The 19075-nt window shown below is 39.1% G+C and overlaps 1 protein-coding gene across 2 annotated transcripts in view; it reads right to left on the reverse strand.

Annotated features, from left to right (window-relative positions):
- Positions 1 to 19075, reverse strand: part of SMYD4 (SET and MYND domain containing 4) — a 38896-nt gene that overhangs the window by 15670 nt on the left and 4151 nt on the right. For both annotated transcript variants that reach the window (XM_059996402.1, XM_059996403.1), the window contains 2 exons: positions 4479 to 4623; positions 627 to 716 (listed from right to left, as the gene is read on the reverse strand). In XM_059996402.1, the coding sequence (XP_059852385.1) occupies positions 627 to 716; positions 4479 to 4623 (235 nt within the window). The remainder of the gene's footprint in view (positions 1 to 626; positions 717 to 4478; positions 4624 to 19075) is intronic.

Raw genomic sequence — 19075 nt, forward strand, 5'->3', positions numbered from 1 at the left:
AGGGCTTAAGTGTGAACTTGCGGTGACTCAAATAGTTCTTAACTCTAGGGTATACTTTAAATTTTTGTAGAATTCCAAAATGGATGTGCCCAAGTGGCATTTTAGAGTTTGTCCTTAGACCTCAATTTGGGGATAAGGAAGAAGCCACTCATCTGAAGTCCCCCCACTCAACAGGCATTTCAGTGCAACTTTTACTTTCCCACTCAAAATTTATATTGAGGGTGAGACTTATTATTGCAGGGATATTCTTGAACATGCTCATCTACTTATTAAAAAAAAACACCCTGAACAAGTAAATAGTTTGCACACACTTGGAACCTGAAGTATTATTAGCAACGTATCTCATAGCTGATCTTGACACTGAGCATTGCTGACCCACTGGATAGAGTCCACGGCCCTGGGGAATGTGCATGTCTCTTTTTTACCAACCCACACTACCCCATGTAATCACCTGAGACAGGTGAAGTGAATCCGGAGAAAGAACAAGTTCGGGAAGTATCAATTTGCTTCCAATTCAACCAGTTCCAATTTTAGCTTTCTAATGTAGAAGCAGGGATGAAAGTCTAATCTTCCAAGGAACCCCCCTGCAGATCCTCTCCAATCACACCAGGCATCCTGATACTCACCTCATACTGACCCAGGTGGAAGAGGGCTGCAGAGCGATTGGCGTAACACAGTGAAATGTCCTCAGAGTTGGGCCTTGAATGCGATACTCCCTGCAGAACAATGAACCGGTTAAAGGTATACATGGAAACTAGCACCTTTAGAGATGTTTTTTTTTTTTTTTCCAGATAATAGGGGCTCTGCTACTAAAGACTGTATGAAATTGGGTAAGTTACTGGATCTCTTTGTGCTTCACCTGCTTCATTTTTAACTACCTTAGAGCAGAGGTGTGAAGATCAAGTGAGGAAATAAATAGGTAAAGCACTTTGAAGACAGCAGCTTCAGACACGGCTTCAGCCACAAACAGTACTAAAGGTAACTGAAAACTGAGGAGCATAATCCGGCACATAACGAAGTGTGAGTGGAACAAACAGAAATTCACAAATGAAGAAACACGAATGATACGTGGGAAACAATTCATATACAGAGAGTCAAATACATGAAAATGAAAGCAGAAAAGGGCTACTTTTTTCTACCACCAAATTGGCAAGGATTAATAATAATCATAAAGGTGGGACTTCCCTGGTGGCGCAGTGCTTAAGAATCCGCGTGCCAATGCAGGTGACACAGGTTCGAGCCCTGGTCCGGGAAGATCCCACATGCTGCGGAGTAACTAAACCCGTGCGCCACAACTACTGAGCCTGCGCTCTAGAGCCCACGAGCCACAACTACTGAAGCCCGCGTGCCTAGAGCACGTGCTCTGGAACAAGAGAAGCCACCGCAATGAGAAGCCTGTGCACCCACAGAACAGTAGCCCCCGCTTGCTGCAGCTAGAGAAAGCCCGGGTGTAGCAATGAAGACCCAAACACAGCCCAAAAGAATTTTAAGAAGTAAAAATAAAGGTGGCATCTCCAATCACTGGAGAAAAGATAGGGATTATTCTATAAAAGTATTGGGACAAGTAGCCACTGAGGAAAAATAAAGTTGGGTCTCGATATATGATAATAAAACTTTCATTAGGATAAATAACAAATGGATCGAAATCTTAATATAAAAATTGAAACTATAAGAGCACCAGAAGAAACTATATAATCTAAAGTGATGTTGGAGTCAGAAATACCTTTCTAATTATGACACAAAACCCAGAAGTCATAAAAGGTTAATGAATTTGACCACATAAAAATAAAAAATTTATTGGTAGCAAAAAACCAATAAAAGCAATATCAAAAGACAAATGCTGAACTGGAAAAAATATCTGCAACTCCTATTACAGGCAAAGGGCTCATTTCTTTACTTTATGAACAGTTCCTACAGATCAATACGATGGCAACCAATAATTCAGTAGGAAAATAAGCAAATGATATGAACAATTCTAATGGGAAATATAAATGGCTCTTAAACAAACGAAAAGATGCTCAGCCTCATTCATAATCAGCAAAATGCAAATTAAAACTCTACTGAGATGCCATTTTTTACTTATGAGATTCGCAAAGAAGTAAAACTGATAGCATACTGAGTTGGCATAGGAGTGGGATAATGGTCATTCTCATACACTGCTAGTGGGAGTGTAAATTGGTCTCACAATTACGGAGGCAATTGAGCAATATATATCTCTTAATACATATATCTATATCTCCATTGACCCAGCAATTCCTCTTCTAGGGATTTATCCTACAGATATAATCCTTTATCCTATAGATATGTGCAAAATAACATACATGCAAAGTTTCTCATCACAGAATTGTCTGAAGTAACAAAAGATAGGAAAAAAGGTAAACAGTGATCTAAAGGACTCTAATGAAATAAATTACTATTATATCCATATAACAGAATATAAGTGGAAAAAGCACAGTGCTGAACTGTGTGTACAGAATGTTATTTATATAAAAAGAGTATGTGTGTGCAGGAGTGGGAGATTATTTGCTTTTATTTATATACGCTGGAGCACCTCGGGAAAGATAGCTTTAACAGTGCTAGCTTCTGGGGATGGGAAACGAGTGGCTGGGGGACAGAGGAAGTAGACTGCACTCTATACTCTTGCATCTTAAAAAATTCTAACTATGTAAACACCTTCCTATTCCAAAATAAAAAGATAAAATAATGTTAATAATACCAAATAACCAATATTGCTTAGGATATAGAGAAATGAACATTCCCATACTCTGCTAGATGGGATGTAACTAGTTTTTTCCTGGAGAATGATTCAGCAACAAGGGGCAAAGGCCTTAAAAAAAAAAACAACATTCAGTTGACCAAGCAATTGCCCTTCTAGGAATTTATCCTTAGGAAATAAGTCAGGTGTGTACAAATATTTACATAGAAAGATGCTCCTTGCAGCTTTGTGATACCAAACACTCTGCCAACACTAGGTGTTAAATCAAGTATGGTCCTCTGTAATGGAACACTACGCCAGCTGTAAAAAATCATGTTTTAGTGGAAAATTTAATAACATGAGAAAACGGTCACAATAAATTGTTGAGGGGAAAAAAAGCAGGTTACAAAAAAAAAAAACCAGTAAGTACAGTATTATCACCACTTTGTACAAGAAAAACATATTTTCAGAGGAAAAAGTGGCTGGCTGGATATAAGCAAAAATGTTAACAGTGCTTATCACTGGTTATGGGATTTTTTCTTACTTTTTATGCTTCTCTATATTTTCCAAGTAAGCATATATTACATTTACAATCAGCCAAAAACAACAAATATTATTTTTAAAAAAGAAAGAAAATAGCAGCTCTATGGAAAACTGCAAAGTACCACAATCAACAAAATACTAGTTTCATGAAATAGGAAGGTTCCATTTTTTTGTCTGATTTCACTTTTTAGTTTATTTTCCTTGAACAGCTTCCCCTGTGCTCACATTTCTGACACACATGCATACAGCTGAAGAAAGATTAGCTCTGAAAAAGAACTACTACTAAGCCATTTATCAGTGATCATTACATCTAATGGATTTTAGTTCTTCAGCAATCACTAATGCTCACGTTATGCAGCATTACAAAGCAGGGCTTTTATCAATTTTAGACGATGCTGTTGTAGGTCTGATGGTTTTTGGAAAACTAATTCCAAACTTTAAGCATAGGCCTGTTAAAGATGCAGAGTAGGGGGTACACTCTTCAAATTCACACTCATTCTTTCAAGATACAGGGTTCACAGACCTGGTTTAAGAGGTTGATATATTCTTGCTTTAAACCCATATTTATCTCTAAAAAATTATGGAAGGAAATCTCTCAGGGATCTTATTCCAGTTTCTACTCTGGAAGCAGGACAAGAGCAACAGATTGTTAAAAGCCACTATTCCTCCTTGAAATCTAGTTCACTGATGGTTAGTGTAGTAATTTTAAATATTTGTTGACAGCCTTCAAAATGCAGTTCAACTGGGCTGTGGCAATTGAGCTTATTTTCCTTCCTAACTTTACCTAAGTCATACTGGCTATAAGCTAACATGGCGGCCAACCAAAAATCCAGCTGTTCTCTAAATTGGGACTATCACACCAACAGCCTCATCGGTTATTCAGACAAAAAAGGCACACAATTCAGTGAGAGCTGACAGACATGGAGGAGGCAGGCCAAGGCATCCAACAAGACTTGCTACACTGTGTCTGAAGGAATATGAGAATCGAAGTTTCTTGATGGAATTCAGGACGTATAATACAAACTATCCTTTGTTTCAGAATATGACCAAAAGCTGAGTTGTGCCAGTTTTCTTTTTCAAATCCAATCCAAAATTAATAGGCAAAGCTACTAGTGGCTACACAATTCACAATTCAGCAGTAACGGTTCTTTCTTTTGAAGAAATATGCATTGGTAAATTGCTGAGACAGCCCCTCCTGCTGAGCTGTGCCGGGGGTGGGGGGGTGGCCCGGTCATCTTACCTTAGAGTACAGCACTGTGGCTCCCATATAATCCTTCTTCTGAAATTTTTTGTTTCCTTCTTCTCTGTAGAAAAGGGGAGCGTTGGGGTCCTTTCCAACAAGGTAACCTCTAGAAAGCCTTTTTAAAAACATCTCATCCTCCGGTCTTCATGAAGAAAGAACAACCACAACAACAAAAAACACAAATTTGTTATTTCTAGGAAAACTCCTAACCATTGCACTTGAAACAGGAGTGAATACCTACAAAATACTGGGACAAAAGAGGTTGGATGTGTTATGTAATGTGACTGGGGGGGAAAATCTTTGGTCTCAGAGACATAGGGACTGGAATTTCTATTAGGACAGAATATAAGTTTTTTATTCAGTTACTGGCCAATAAACCATTCCTTGGATAATGCATTATATAGAAGCTTGGGTGTGGAGAAGGACATAATACACAAGTCTTTGCACCAAGGTATACTTGCCACCTAAACTTTGTTGAAAATACCTGAGTGAATGGATGACAGAGGGGAGGGAGGGAGAGAAGGGGGAGGGAGAGACAACGGGGTGGGGGGGAGGGAAGGCAGAGGGAAGGAGGAGGAGGAAGAGGAGGAGAAGGAAGAAGAGGAAGAGACAGGATGAATCATAAAGTAAATGTAGTGAAATGTTAACATTTGGGGAATCTGAAAGAAGGGCATTGCACAACAATTCTTTATCCTATTTTTGCAAGTAAATCTGAAGTTATTTCAACCTGCAAAGTTTTTAAAAACAACTATATGAATTCTCTAATGTATAAATACACAAACATACAACTTTATTCCAATAAAAAGAAATGGTATAGAATAACCTAGACTATACTCTTTGACTATACAATGCAATGAAGCAAAATATGAATAACATGGGAACTAAAAATTCTCTTAAGCAACTCCTGGGTCAAAGGGGAAATCAAAGACAAAACTGCAGAATGTTTAGAAAAGTGTTTTTCAAATTTTTGTTTACAAAGACCCACAAGAAGAAATACCTTTCATGGGCTTCCCTGGTGGCGCAGTGGTTAAGAATCCGCCTGCCAATGCAGGGGACACGGGTTCGAGCCCTGGTCTGGGACGATCCCACAGGCCGCAGAGCAACTAAGCCCATGCGCCACAACTACTGAAGCCCACGCACCTAGAGCCCGTGCTCGGCAACAAGAGAAGCCACCGCGATGAGAAACTGGCGCCACAACGAAGAGTAGTCCCGGCTCGCGGCAAACAGAGAAAGCCCGCGCACAGCAACAAAGATCCAACGCAGCCAAAATTAAAAAATTAAAAACAAAAAACCCAAAAAGGCAGTAATGGAACGACAACAACGACAACAAAAAAGAAATACCTTTCACATTGTGATTCAGTAAGCTGCATCTGTGTATGGTATATATGTGGAAATTTCACAAAACACTACTGATCCGTAAGTTAATATCAAATATTTTATTAATAGTTAAACACAATACAGAAAAAAATATCAAAATAAATAACACAAAAAGAAAAATAAGGAAAGATTTTATTTAATTCAGAAGGTGTGCTTGCCTGTTCAAAATTTATTCCAGTCCAGAAACTATGAGGACAATACCCCACGAATATCTGGTACAACACAGATCCTATTCTTTGTTCTGTTTGTTTTTATGTTGTTTTAAATTAGGTTAAACCTGAAAACCCTATTCAAACAAAGAAGCTGTGGTGAACAGTAATAATAGCGAAATTCTTCTTGCCTAACAATGGATATTCTTTAATCTTAATCCAAAATGATGACAAACTCAATGTGTTTGTAATTGCTCTTCAGTGTAATTAAGAACTAAGCTGCAATAATTCATTCTTCTAGGACCAGGTTTAACTCAGTAATTAAAGTTTTGAAAAGCTTTCTTTTTTTAGTATTTCAAATTTTCTTCTGGAATGTTATGATAAAAAATTTGTGGAAGTGAGATGGAACAATTTTCTAATTAATTTTTTTATTGTGCTAAAATATTTAAAAACTTGTCATTTTAACTAAAGTATATAGTTCAGTGGCATGAAGTACATTCACAATATTGTGCGATTGTCACCGCTATCCATTTCCAGAACTTTTTCACCAGCCCAAACTAGAACTCTGCACTCATTAAATGATAACTCTCTATTCCTCCCTCTCCCCAGCCCCTGATAACCTCTATTTCACTTTCTGTTTCTATGAGTTTGTCTACTCTAGGTACTTCATGTAAGTGGAATGGTAAAGTATTCATCCTTTTATGTCTGGCTTGTTTCACTTAACATAATGTTTCCTAGGTTCATTCCTTTTTATAGCTGAGTAATATTCCGTTATATGTATATATCACAGTTTATCCATTCATCTGTTAATGGACATTTGGGCTATTTTCACTCTTGGCTATTATGAATACTGCTCTGAACATTGGTGTGCAAATAAATCTGTTCAAGTCCCGTTTTCAATTCTTTTGGGTATAAACCCAGAAGTAGGATTGCTGGATTATATACTAATTCTTTTTTTTTTCTAAGTTGGTGCCTTACTTGTCTTTTTAAAAAGTTAATTAATTAATTAATTAAATTTCTGGCAGCATTGGGTCTTCGTTGCTGCATGCGGGCTTTCTCTGGTTGCAGCAAGCAGGGGCTACTCTTCATTCTGGTGCGTGGGCTTCTCATTGCGGTGGCTTCTCTTGTTGTAGAGCATGGGCTTTAGGCTTTCAGGCTTCAGTAGTTGCTGCACGCAGGCTCAGTAGTTGTGGCCCACGGGCTCTAGAGCTCAGGCTCAGTAGTTGTGGCACACAGGCTTAGTTGCTCCGCGGCATGTGGGATCTTCCTGGACCAGGGCTCGAACCTCTGTCCCCTGCGTTGACAGACGGATTCTCAACCACTGCGCCACAGGGAAGTCCCAGTAATTCTATTTCTAATTATTTGAGGAACTGCCATACTGTTTTTCATAGTGGCTGTACCATTTTACATTCCCACCAACAATGCACAAGGGCTCCAATTTCTCCACATCCTCACCAACACTTGTTATTTTCTGTTTTATTGTTTTGGATAGTAGCCATCTAATGAGTATGAGGATAATAAGGTATCTTGTTGTAGTCTGATTTGCATCCCCCTAATGATTAGTGATGTTAAGAGCATCTTTTCATATGCTTATTTCACGTGCTTATCTTCTTCGAAGAAATATCTATGCAAGTCCTTTGCCCATTTTTAAAAAAAATTTACTTATTTAGTTTGGGCTGTGTTGGGTCTTTGTTGCTGCCCACGGGCTTTCTCTAGTTGCGGTGAGTGGGGGCTCTTTGCCCATTTTTAAACTGGGTTTTTTGTTGTTGTCGTTGAATCTTAGGAGTTCTTTATATGGTCTGGATATTAATCCCTTAGCAGATGTATGATTTGCAATATTTTCTCCCATTCTGTGGGTTGCCTATTTAACTCTGTTGATATTGTCACTTGATGCACTAAATATTTTACTTCTCATGAAGTCTGATTTGCCTATTTTTTTCTTTTGTTGCCTGTGCCTTTGGTGTCATAGCCAAGAAAAAGATGCCAAATCCAGTGTCACAAGCCTTTGGCTTATGTTTTCTTCTAAGAGTTTTATGATTTTAGCTCTTAAGTTTAGGTCTTTGAGTTATTTTGAGTTAGCTTTTGCATATGGTGTAAGGTAAAGGTCCAACTTCATTCTTTGGCATGTAGAGTCTAACTAGGAAGCAGATAGAAAGAACCAAGTTCCTTCTTCTAGCCGTGCCTTCTCTTTCTAGAGCCCTAGAGAGGTAAAGCCTCTTATAAGGTCAATTGGCAAAGCAGAAAGTCCCAGCCCCAGCAGAGAGTACAGAAGATCAGAGCTGAGAAACTGTAGTTTAATAAGTTGCACACATTCACACATACACATTTTTTTTTCCTGAAAGTAAGTGCACTCATCATGGAAATTCACCTCTAAATATTTCAGCATGCCTCTGCTAAGAATAAGGACATTCTCCTATATCTTGATATCACAATATCATTATCATGCCTAAAAAATTAACACTAGGGACTTCCCTGGTGGCACAGTGGTTGAGAATCCGTCTGCCAAGGCAGGGGACACAGGTTCGATCGCTGGTCCAGGAAGATCCCACATGCAGCGGAGCAACTAAGCCTGTGCACCACAACTACTGAGCCTGAGCTCTAGAGCCTGCAAGCCACAACTACTGAGCCCACGTGCCAAAACTACTGGAGCCCACGCGCCTAAAGCCCGAGCTCCGTAACAAGAGAAACCAATGCAGTGAGAAGCCCGAGCACCGCAACAAAGAGTAGCCCCTGCTTGATGCAACTAGAGAAAGTCCACGTGCAGCAACGAAGACCCGATGCAACCAAATAAATAAATTAAATTAAATTAAAAAAATAACACTAATTCAAATATCATTTAAAATTTCTCCATTATTTCTAAAATGTCTTTTTTTTCTTTTTCTTACCCCAACCTGATGTCAGATCAAGGTTCTAATGTACTGCATTTAGTTATTTCTCATTAGTTTCTTTTGAGACAGTCCCATAATTTTTTTTGTCTTTCATGATTAAGTTTTTTTGAAGACTCAAGTCCAGGAAAACGTTACACATTCTGGTTTTGTCTCATTGTTTCCTCATGATTAGATTCAGGTCAAACAATTTTTGTCAAGAGTATTAGTCCATCGTTAAATCTGTATACTTCTTGTTGTTTCAAACCAGGAGACACATGTCAGGCAGTCCCATCACTACTGGTGATGTTGGTTGGTCACCTGGTTAAAGTGGTGACTGCTGGATTTCTCTAATATAAAGATAACTTTCCCCTTGTAATGAGTAACGTTAATAAGTAATCTATGGGGCCATACTTTGAGACCATGTGAATAACCTGTTTCCCAGTGATCTTTCTTCTAATGTTTTGAGCATCCTTTGACGATTATTGCCAGAATCCCTTATTACACTGGGAGTTACAAAATGGTGATTTTCTAATTCTATCATTATTTCTAAACTTATTAATTAGCATTCTTCTGTAAAGACAAATGTTTCCCCCTTTTCTTCTTTTATTTATTTGTATTTTTTGAGTATCACCATGGACTTAAAAAAATTCATTCTTATAAACCATTATCATCATTATACTTTTTGATGCTCAGATTGTCCTAAATTTGGCCAATGGAAACCTCTTCAGACTGGCTCCTATGTTCTTTTTTTACTTAAATCCATCAGTCTTTGAGCATTTCCTTCATTTCTGGCAAAACAAAGTATTCCATTTGAATCAGTGTAAAATCAAAACAAATAGGATGGCAGTGAGTGCCGATAGTGAGTCTGTTAAGGATTCCCTAGGACACTGTAGATTATCAATGGGAGAGGTCCACCTGTCTCAAAAGGTCTTTGATATTGACAAAACGCATCTAATTTGGGAAAACATTTCTCAAAGACTGTAAATGGCGAGAAAGAAGAGTGTATGCCTGGCTTTAAGCTTTAAAGGCCCAATTCATACTTTCATTTACTGGGCAAACATATGGAGATTAGAAATTTAAATCTTTTTTGGTCATTTTAGATTATGATTGAATAGTTTTACAAACAGCTCTTTGGAACTAACTTGTTAAGTAGAGAAGTTTGGGGATGAAGTAGTAAGAGATACACAGAACAAATAAAAATAGAGGCAATTATTTACTTCAGGGGAAATAAGAGTTGTACAAGAAAGGAAATGTAATTCAAAGTATACTTTGTGGTTCGTATGATATTTACATACACATAAGGATATACACATTGAAAACTGGTTTAACCAGTATCATATTCTACTGGTTATATATTATAAATTATAATATAGTTATGATGATACAATGAGGGAAAAGCAAAGTATATACATGTGAGTTGGGGGTAAGAGAGCTAGATTTGGCATCTAAAACTAAAAATTCAAAAATAGCAATATTAGCATACTGTTTAGTAATACGAAATTAAATGCTGGAAGAAACAGAATGATTTTAAATATCAGTCTTTGCAGAATAGAAATGGGGAAGAGTAAGCGAGAGTTGCTGTTTTTCTTTATAAGTTTTGAAGTACTATTTGACATCTTATACTACATGCATATTATTCTGATAAAAAATAAACTAAAAAAGGAAAATATTTCCATGTAATAAGGTACCAGGTCTAGGGACTTCCCTGGTGGTCCACAGTGGGTAAGACTCTGTGCTCCCAATGCACAGAGGGGGCCCGGGTTCGATCCGTGGTCAGGGAACTAGATCCCGCATGCATGATGGAACTAAGAGTTTGCATGCCACAACTAAGACCTGGTGCAGCCAAAATAAATAAATAAATAATATATAAATAAATATTTAAAAAAATAAGGGGGGCTTCCCTGGTGGCGCAGTGGTTGACAGTCCGCCTGCCGATGCAGGGGACATGGGTTCGTGCCCCGGTCCGGGAAGATCCCACATGCCGCGGAGCAGCTGGGCCCGTGAGCCATGGCCGCTAGCCCTGCGCGTCCGGAGCCTGTGCTCCGCAACGGGAGAGGCCACAGCAGTGAGAGGCCCGCGTACCACAAACATAAATAAATAAATAAGGTACCAGGTCTACATAGTTTTACAGGATTTTTCTACCAGCTTTAAAGAATCAAATAATCCCTACATTATATAAATTATTTCAGAGCATAGAGAAATATGGGAAGCTCTCCAGTTCATACTATGAGGCATAATATCATAACCCTGATACCAAGAGCTGATGAATAGAGCACACACACACAAATATATAGTCTAAAACCATTTAAGAACATAGATATAAAAATCCTAAAAATAACCTCAGCAAATTGAATCTACCCGTGTTAAAAAAAATGTTAGATGATAACCAGAGTTATTCTCCAAAACAGTTCAGCTTCAGTAAATCTACTGATGTCAATTCTGCCTTAACAGATTAAAGTGGAATAAGAAAATGATCATTCCTCCCAAAATATATCAAAAAAAAGGACTGATAAAATTCAACACTTATTTATGATACAATATAGTGCAACTTCCTTAAACTGATAAAGGGTATATACTATAAACCTATAGCAATGTCCTAAATGCCTGTTACTATTCAACATTGCACCAGAGGTCTAAATAATGCTATAATTAAAAAGTAAAAGAAGAGGTACAAATATTTGAAAGGAGGATTGCTGTTTGCAGATATACTTACTAAAAATTCTAAGTGGATTGGCATAAAAAATGATGAAATAATGTGAACGTACAGTGAGGTGGCCTATTATAAGATGATTCCTAGCTTATATTTACACCACCGATCATCAGTCAGAGAATGTAATTGGGGGAAAAAGTCTTATTGACAAGAACAACAAAAACCTTGTAAGAAGCAGAATAAATCTAAGAGGAAATGTGCAAGACCTATATAAAGAAAATGATAAAACTTTATTTAAGGACATAAAAGAAGCCCTAAACAAGTGGCAAGACATACCCTTTACATGAATGAGGAAATTTAATATTGTAAAGGTGTCAAGTCTCCCTAAATGAATCTATAAATTCCCAATCAAAAACCCAACAACACTTTTTATTGAACTTGACAGTCAATTCCGAAGTTCACATGGGGGAAATGTACACAAAATAGCCAAGATATTCTTGAAAAAGAATAATGACTGTGTATATGTGTGTGGGAACTTGGCTTAACAGATAGCAAAGCCACATTTGTACCAGACTTCCCTGCTTTCAACTGCTCCTTCTCACCACGTCTGGTAACAAAATCTCAGGGGGGAAACCATTCCTTGTGGTTGAAGTAGGATTGACCCCAATTTTGCAAGACCGCTGGGCATGTGTTACAGGCCTGGCCAATCAGAGGAGCCCACATCTTTGGTTGAAGGGGTGTGCATGCCATCAAAGTTAGGTTGGTCAGAGTCCAACCCAGAGCTTTTTTGCCAAAACTCTTAGGAAAGATGACCTCTTTTCTTGTGGTTATTAAGCTATTATCAGCAGGCGCTCAAGGTTACCAATGGTTATACTGCCCACCAGGTGGAGAGAGTCTGTCTGACAGATGAAGAGATAGAGTCTGATGACATCTTCTGAGCTCCTGGATACAACTCAGCTTAAAAATAGATCTGCCTTTGCACATCCTAGTTTCCATAGCCTATAGATTTCCTAATTTGAGCTGGGTTTCTGTCACTTGAAACTGAAAAAATTCTAGTATGATACTATAAAGTCACAGTAATTAAAACTCTTTGGTTTTGGCACAGACGTAGAGTCTAGAAACTCATTTATAGATAAGTGGGAATTTAATAAATGTGGCATTTTGAAGCACTGAGGAAAGGATGGACTATTCCATAAATGACGTGGGAAAACTATCTGGAATAAAACTTAGAATATTCCTTCACATCACACACAAAAATAAATTCCAGATGGATTAGAGAGCTAAAACTAAAAGACAAAACTACCAAAAAAGTTAGAAGAAAATAAAGAATATTTTTATAATCTTGGGGAAGAGTAGACTATCCTAAGACACATAACCCAGAAACCATAAAAGAAAAAGACAGAAACGGCTGTAAAAAAGTTAAAATACATGCATGCAATTTATATATAATGAGACACAATAAGTAAAATAAAAATAGATAAATAATAGACTAGGAGAAAAATTAGTAGCATATATAATAGCAAAGAAATATATAGTCAGACTCATGAAGACCCCTTAAAAATTATTAAGAGAAAGACAGACAACCCGCTAGAGAAATGGGCAAAGGACACAAACAAAAACTCACAGAACAAATATTAATGAGTAATATCAGAAATGGTGCATTACTTCACTAGTAATCAGAATGCAAATTAAAACAAGATTATTTTGTCCTTAAGGTTGCCAAAATTAAAGACTGTTGCCTTCTGGGACTTCCCTGTCCCACTGGCAGTCCAGTGGCTAAGACGCCGTGCTTCATGGGACTTCCCTGGTGGCGCACCGGTTAAGAATCCGCCTGCCAATGCAGGAGACACGGGTTCGAGCCCTGGTCTGGGAAGATCCCACATGCCACGAAGCAACTAAACCCATGCGCCACAACTACTGAACCTGTGCTCTAGAACCCATGAGCCACAACTACTGAGCTCGTGTGCCACAACTACTGAAGCCTGCATGCCTACAGCCCGTGCTCCACAATAAGAGAAACCACCGCAATTAGAAGCCCGCACACCACAATGAAGAGTAGCCCCCGCTCGCTGCAACTAGAGAAAGCCCGTGCGCAGCAATGAAGACCCAGTGCAGCCAAAAATAAATATATATATATATATATATATATAAATTTATTTTAAAAAAAGACTCCGTGCTTCTACCGTAGGGGGCACAGGTTCGACCCCTGGTGGGGGAACTAAGATCCCTCATGTGGTGCGGTGCGGCAAAAAAAAAAAAAAGACTGTTGTTTTCTAACGTTGGCGAGGATATGTTCATGGTAAGTGGGTAAAGCCTTCTTGGAAGACAATTTGGAAGTATTTATTAAATTTAAATTGCTCATAACCACTGATGTAACAAATCTTCTTCTAAGAATCTATCTTAAATTCTAAACATATGTACAACATATATAAAAGTTGTTCATTGCAGCATTGTTTGTAACAGTAAAAAAACAAAAACCACCACCTGGAAAGAACATAACTGCCCATCAATAGGGAAACAAATAAGTAAGTTGTGGCAATAATATACTAGCAATCTCATTTGGTTGCTAAAAAGATTAAGGTGTGATGTTGCAAAAACCCTCGAAGAACAAAGCACATAATATAATCTAATAGAGGAGAAAAAGATACGCGCACATTTATGTACAAATGTACGAGAATACATAAAAAAGAAATAGAAAGTTCTAATAACTTGTGGTAATCTCTGAAAGAGAATGAGAAGGCTAAGGGGGAAATTTCATGTTTTACTTTATTAAATATTGTATCAATCTTTTGCGATGAGAATGTACTTGTATCTTACTAACATTAATAAAAAAGAAAAACAACAAGCCAAAGAAAAAAAAGTATAACCCTAATTGTACCTAGTACCTGAACTGGCAAGGCTCAAGGTTGAATTATTTCATTCAACCAAAATCGGAGTGCCTCTATGTGCCAGACACGGTAATAGCTGCTGGCACAAAGATAAATACGAAAACCTTGAACTTGAAAGGTTATGTGTTTATGTGTATATATAAGGCTCTCATTCACGTGTCATGCTGAGTATTAATATGTGCCAGCCACTGAACTAAAAGCTTTACCAAACTATCACTCAATCAATATTTATTGAGTACCTGTTTTTTTGACACTACACTACTCTTGTCTGCAGAAAGACAAACAAATACAGACATGGTTCTTGCCTTCATGGAGTTTATAGTCTAGTAGTAAAGATAGACATTAATCAAATGATTACACAAATATAAAAAGGAAAGGTATGCAGTGTTGTAAATGCATAAAAAATGAAGATGACCCAGCAGGGACTCAGGGAAGGCTTTCCTAAGGAAGATGTGGCTGATCCTGAAGGATGAGAAATTAGTAAGGGCATGGTGGAGTGCATAGGAAAAGCACTTCAGGCAAAAGAAATACCCTAAGAAAAGACCATGTGACAAGAAGCAGCATAGTGCACATCAAGAACTAAAAGAAGGCCCATATGTCTGAAAGGTGAGTGTGGTGAGAGAGGAAGCCAGAGAGATAGGCAGTGGTCAGACTGCAATGTCTTTTTTTTTTTTTTTTTTTTTTTGCGGTACGCGGGCCTCTCACTGCTGTGGCCTCTCCCGTTGTGGAGCACAGGCTCCAGACGCGCAGGCTCAGCAGCCATGGCTCACGGGGCCAGCCGCTCCGCGGCATGTGGGATCTTCCCGGACCAGGGCACGAACCCATGTCCCCTGCATCGGCAGGCGGACTCTCAACCACTGCACCACCAGGGAAACCCAGACTGCAATGTCTTACTGGCTGCATTGAGAATTTTTGTCTTTACTGCAAGAGCAAAAGAAACTGGTTTTAAGTGAGAGCAATATAATCTGATTTGTGTTTTGAAAAATGATTCATGCTGTGATGTAGGAAACAGTCTGGAGGGAGGCAAGGATGAATATAGGAAACCAGTCAAGAAGCAATTGTAATGGTCTGGCTACCGATAGTAATTTGGGTTAGGGAAGTAAAGGGAGTATATTAATTTTTTTGCTGCTGTAACGAATTTCCACAAAATTAGTGGCTTAAGGGCCTGGGTTCGATCCCTGGTTGGGAACTAAGATCCCACAGGCCATGCGGCACGGCCAAAAAATAAATAAATAAAATTTAGTGGCTTAAGAGAAACAAAAATTTATTATCTTACAGTTCTGAAGGGCAGAAGTCTGGCACAGGTTTCAACGGGCTAAAATCAAGGTGTTGGTAGGGATGAATTGTTTTCTGGAGCTTTTGGGGAGAATCTGTTTCCTTGTCTTTTCCAGTTTCTAGAGGCTGCCTACATTCCTTGGCTTGTGGCTCCCTTTCTCTGTCTTCAAAGCCAGCAATGGTGCATCTCTGACCATTCTTCCACAGTCACTTCTCCCCCTGACTCCTCTTTTCTGCTTCCTTTTTTCTACTTTTAAGGACACTTGTGATTAAACTGGGCTCACCTGGATGATCCAGGCTACTTTCCCTGTCTTAAATTGGATTTAAAAAAAAATTAATTTGTTTATTTTGGCTGAGTTGGGTCTTCGTTGCTGTGTGCAGGCTTTCTCTAGTTGTGGCAAGTGGGGGCTACTCTTTTTGCGGTGTGCAGTCTTCTCATTGCGGTGGTTTCTCTGGCTGCAGAGCACAGGCTCTAGGCACGTGGGCTTAGTAGTTGTGGCTCACGGGCTCCAGAGCACAGGCTCAGTAGTTGTGGCACACAGGCTTAGCTGCTCCGTGGCATGTGGGATCTTCCCGGACTAGGGATCGAACCCACGTCCCCTGCATTGGCAGGCGGATTTTTAACCACTGTGCCATCAGAGAAGCCCCTTAAATTGGATTTTTAGCAACCTTAATTCCATCTGCAACCTTAACTTCCCTTTATCATGTTACCTAACATATTCACAAATCTGGGGATTATGACATGGACATCTTTGGGGTATATTTTTCTGCCTGCCACACGGGGAAATGGGGGAGACTGACTTGATGGGATTATACATATATAAATATATGTATATGTATGATTTTTCTTTGGTTACTTTTCAGATTTATTCTTTTTTTATCTTTAGTTTTAGCAGTTTGAGTCTGATGTCCCAAGGTGTGATTTTATTTATGTTTACACTGTTTAGGATTTGCTGAGCTTCTGGAATCTGTGGGTTGATGTCTTTTATCAGTTTTAGAAAATCTGCAGTCATCTTTTTGGAATATTGCTTCTGAACGACTCTCTTCTTTCCTGAGACCTCAATTACAAGTATGTTAGACTATCTGATTGTCTCTTATATGCTATCATATCTCTTATATGCTGTGCCATTTTTTCCATTCTTCTTTTCTTCCTATGCTTCATTTTGTTTTTCATTAACCTGTAAGCCAGTTTCCTAATCCAATGTTCCACTGCATCTAATTTTCTGTCAAGCTTAAGAATTAAGTTGATTTCAGTTACAGTATGTTTGAGTTCCAGAAAGTCCATTTAATTTTTTTTTGCCTTCTAGCATTAAAAAACTGTTTTTATTGAGGTAAAATACATATAACATAAAATTTACCATCTCAACCATTTTTTTTTTTTTTTGTGCTGTACATGGGCCTCTCACTGTTGTGGCCTCTCCCGTTGCGGAGCACAGGCTCCGGACGCGCAGGCTCAGCGGCCATGGCTCACGGGCCCAGCCGCTCCGCGGCATGTGGGATCTTCCCGAACCGGGGCACGAACCCGTGTCCCCTGCATCAGCAGGCGGACTCTCAACCACTGCGTCACCAGGGAAGCCCCCATTTCAACCATCTTAAAGTATATAGTTCAGTGGTATTCTATACATCCATAATGTTATACAACCATCATCAACATCTATTTCCATAACTCTTTTCATCTTGTAAAACTGAAACTCCATACTCATTAAACAATAACCCTCCATTCTCCCCAGCCCTCAGCCCCTGGCAACCACCATTTTACTTTCTGTGTCTATGATTTTTGACGTTAGGTACTGAAATTTATTATTTTTTATAGATTCCAATTCTCTGTTGGAATCTATCTTTTCATCCACCTTGTCCACCTTTTCCTCTAGTTTCTTCAACATGTTAATCAGTTATTTAAAAGACCTGGTCTACAAACTCCTGTATGTAAACATCAGTCAATCTATTTCTAATGTTCATTTTTTCTCTTCATTATGGGTCATTTTAATGTCCCTCCGCAGTTTAGTAATTTTGCGTTCCTGACACATTATGTATGGAAGACACAATGAAGCAACACAACACCTTCCACCATGGAAGTGCCCCCTTTCCCCTGCTAGGCAGATAGGATGAGGGGCTGGCCTACCTTTATCAAGAGCTGAATTTGATCAGCATTGGTCTACAGTTTTATTAAAACTCAGTACTACTCTGGTTTCTTCCTATTCTTGGGTGTGGACCTCCTGAGCTTTTGGTTGAGAGACTGGAGGTCTCTGTCTTCTCATGCCTGAAAGTTTTGGTCTCAGGATGTTTTGAGCTAGGATTTTTAACTTATCATACCAGAGGTTCAAAATCCAGCAAATGTCTTGATAGGAAGATTGTATGTGTGTTTGTTGCAGGCCCCTTTCCACTAGTGGGATTTTGCTCCTCAGCATTGAAAGATTGCGGAAGATTGTATTCTGCCTTTTTGGTAGGCCTCCTGCACTTCCTGAGAACTCAGTAAACGTCCCATGAGGCAAACGGACTTTAAATTTGGGCCTTGAGTTTGGCCATCTTGTAGTTTCCAATCCATCACATCAGCCCCAAATGACCGCCAAAAGGTCTGCTGGTTTCAGTTTCCCCCAGGACAGTCCCTGTGCTTGGGGCCAGCCTGATCCTCAGCCTTCAATTACCCCCAGGAAAGACCATGGCTAGCAAACGCCTAGGAGGGAGTCTTCCCTCTCTGGAATTTTAGTCCTCTGGTCCTTGTTGCTCTCTGGTGTCTTTAAAAATATGATTATTGTCGTATCAGTATTTTTTAGTTTCAAAAGTACTGCCTGTTGTGACCTATTATATCCTATCCAGAAGCAGAAGTCCTATTTGCTAAATTTGAAAGAAATTCAGCATTCACAGTCCTAAAATGGACAAAATTTGGCAATGGATTTAATACGGGGTATGAGGAAGAAGGAAAAATCAGGCATGACTCCTAGGTTTCTGGGCAGCAACTGGATGGATGGTGGTGTAATTCACTAAGGGATCATGATGATCTGAAGTAAAAAGGGGGAATGATCATGAGTTATTTTAAAATATAAAACGGGGGACTTCCCTGGTGGCGCAGTGGTTAAGAATCCGCCTGCCAATGCAGGGGACACGGGTTTCAGCCCTGCTCCGGGAAGATCCCACATGCCACAGAGCAACCAAGCTTGTGCACCACAACTACTGAGCCTGCGCTCTAGAGCCCGCAAGCCACAACTACTGAAGCCCACGCACCTAGAGCCCATGTTCTGCAACAAGAGGAGCCACCTCAATAAGAAACCCACGCACTGCAATGAGGAGTAGCCCCCACTTGCTGTAACTAGAGAAAGCCTGCACACAATGAAGACCCAACGCAGCCAAAAATAAATAAATATACATATACATACATATATATATATGT

This window comes from Delphinus delphis, chromosome 19 (assembly GCF_949987515.2).
Source record: "Delphinus delphis chromosome 19, mDelDel1.2, whole genome shotgun sequence".
Lineage (NCBI taxonomy): Eukaryota > Metazoa > Chordata > Mammalia > Artiodactyla > Delphinidae > Delphinus > Delphinus delphis.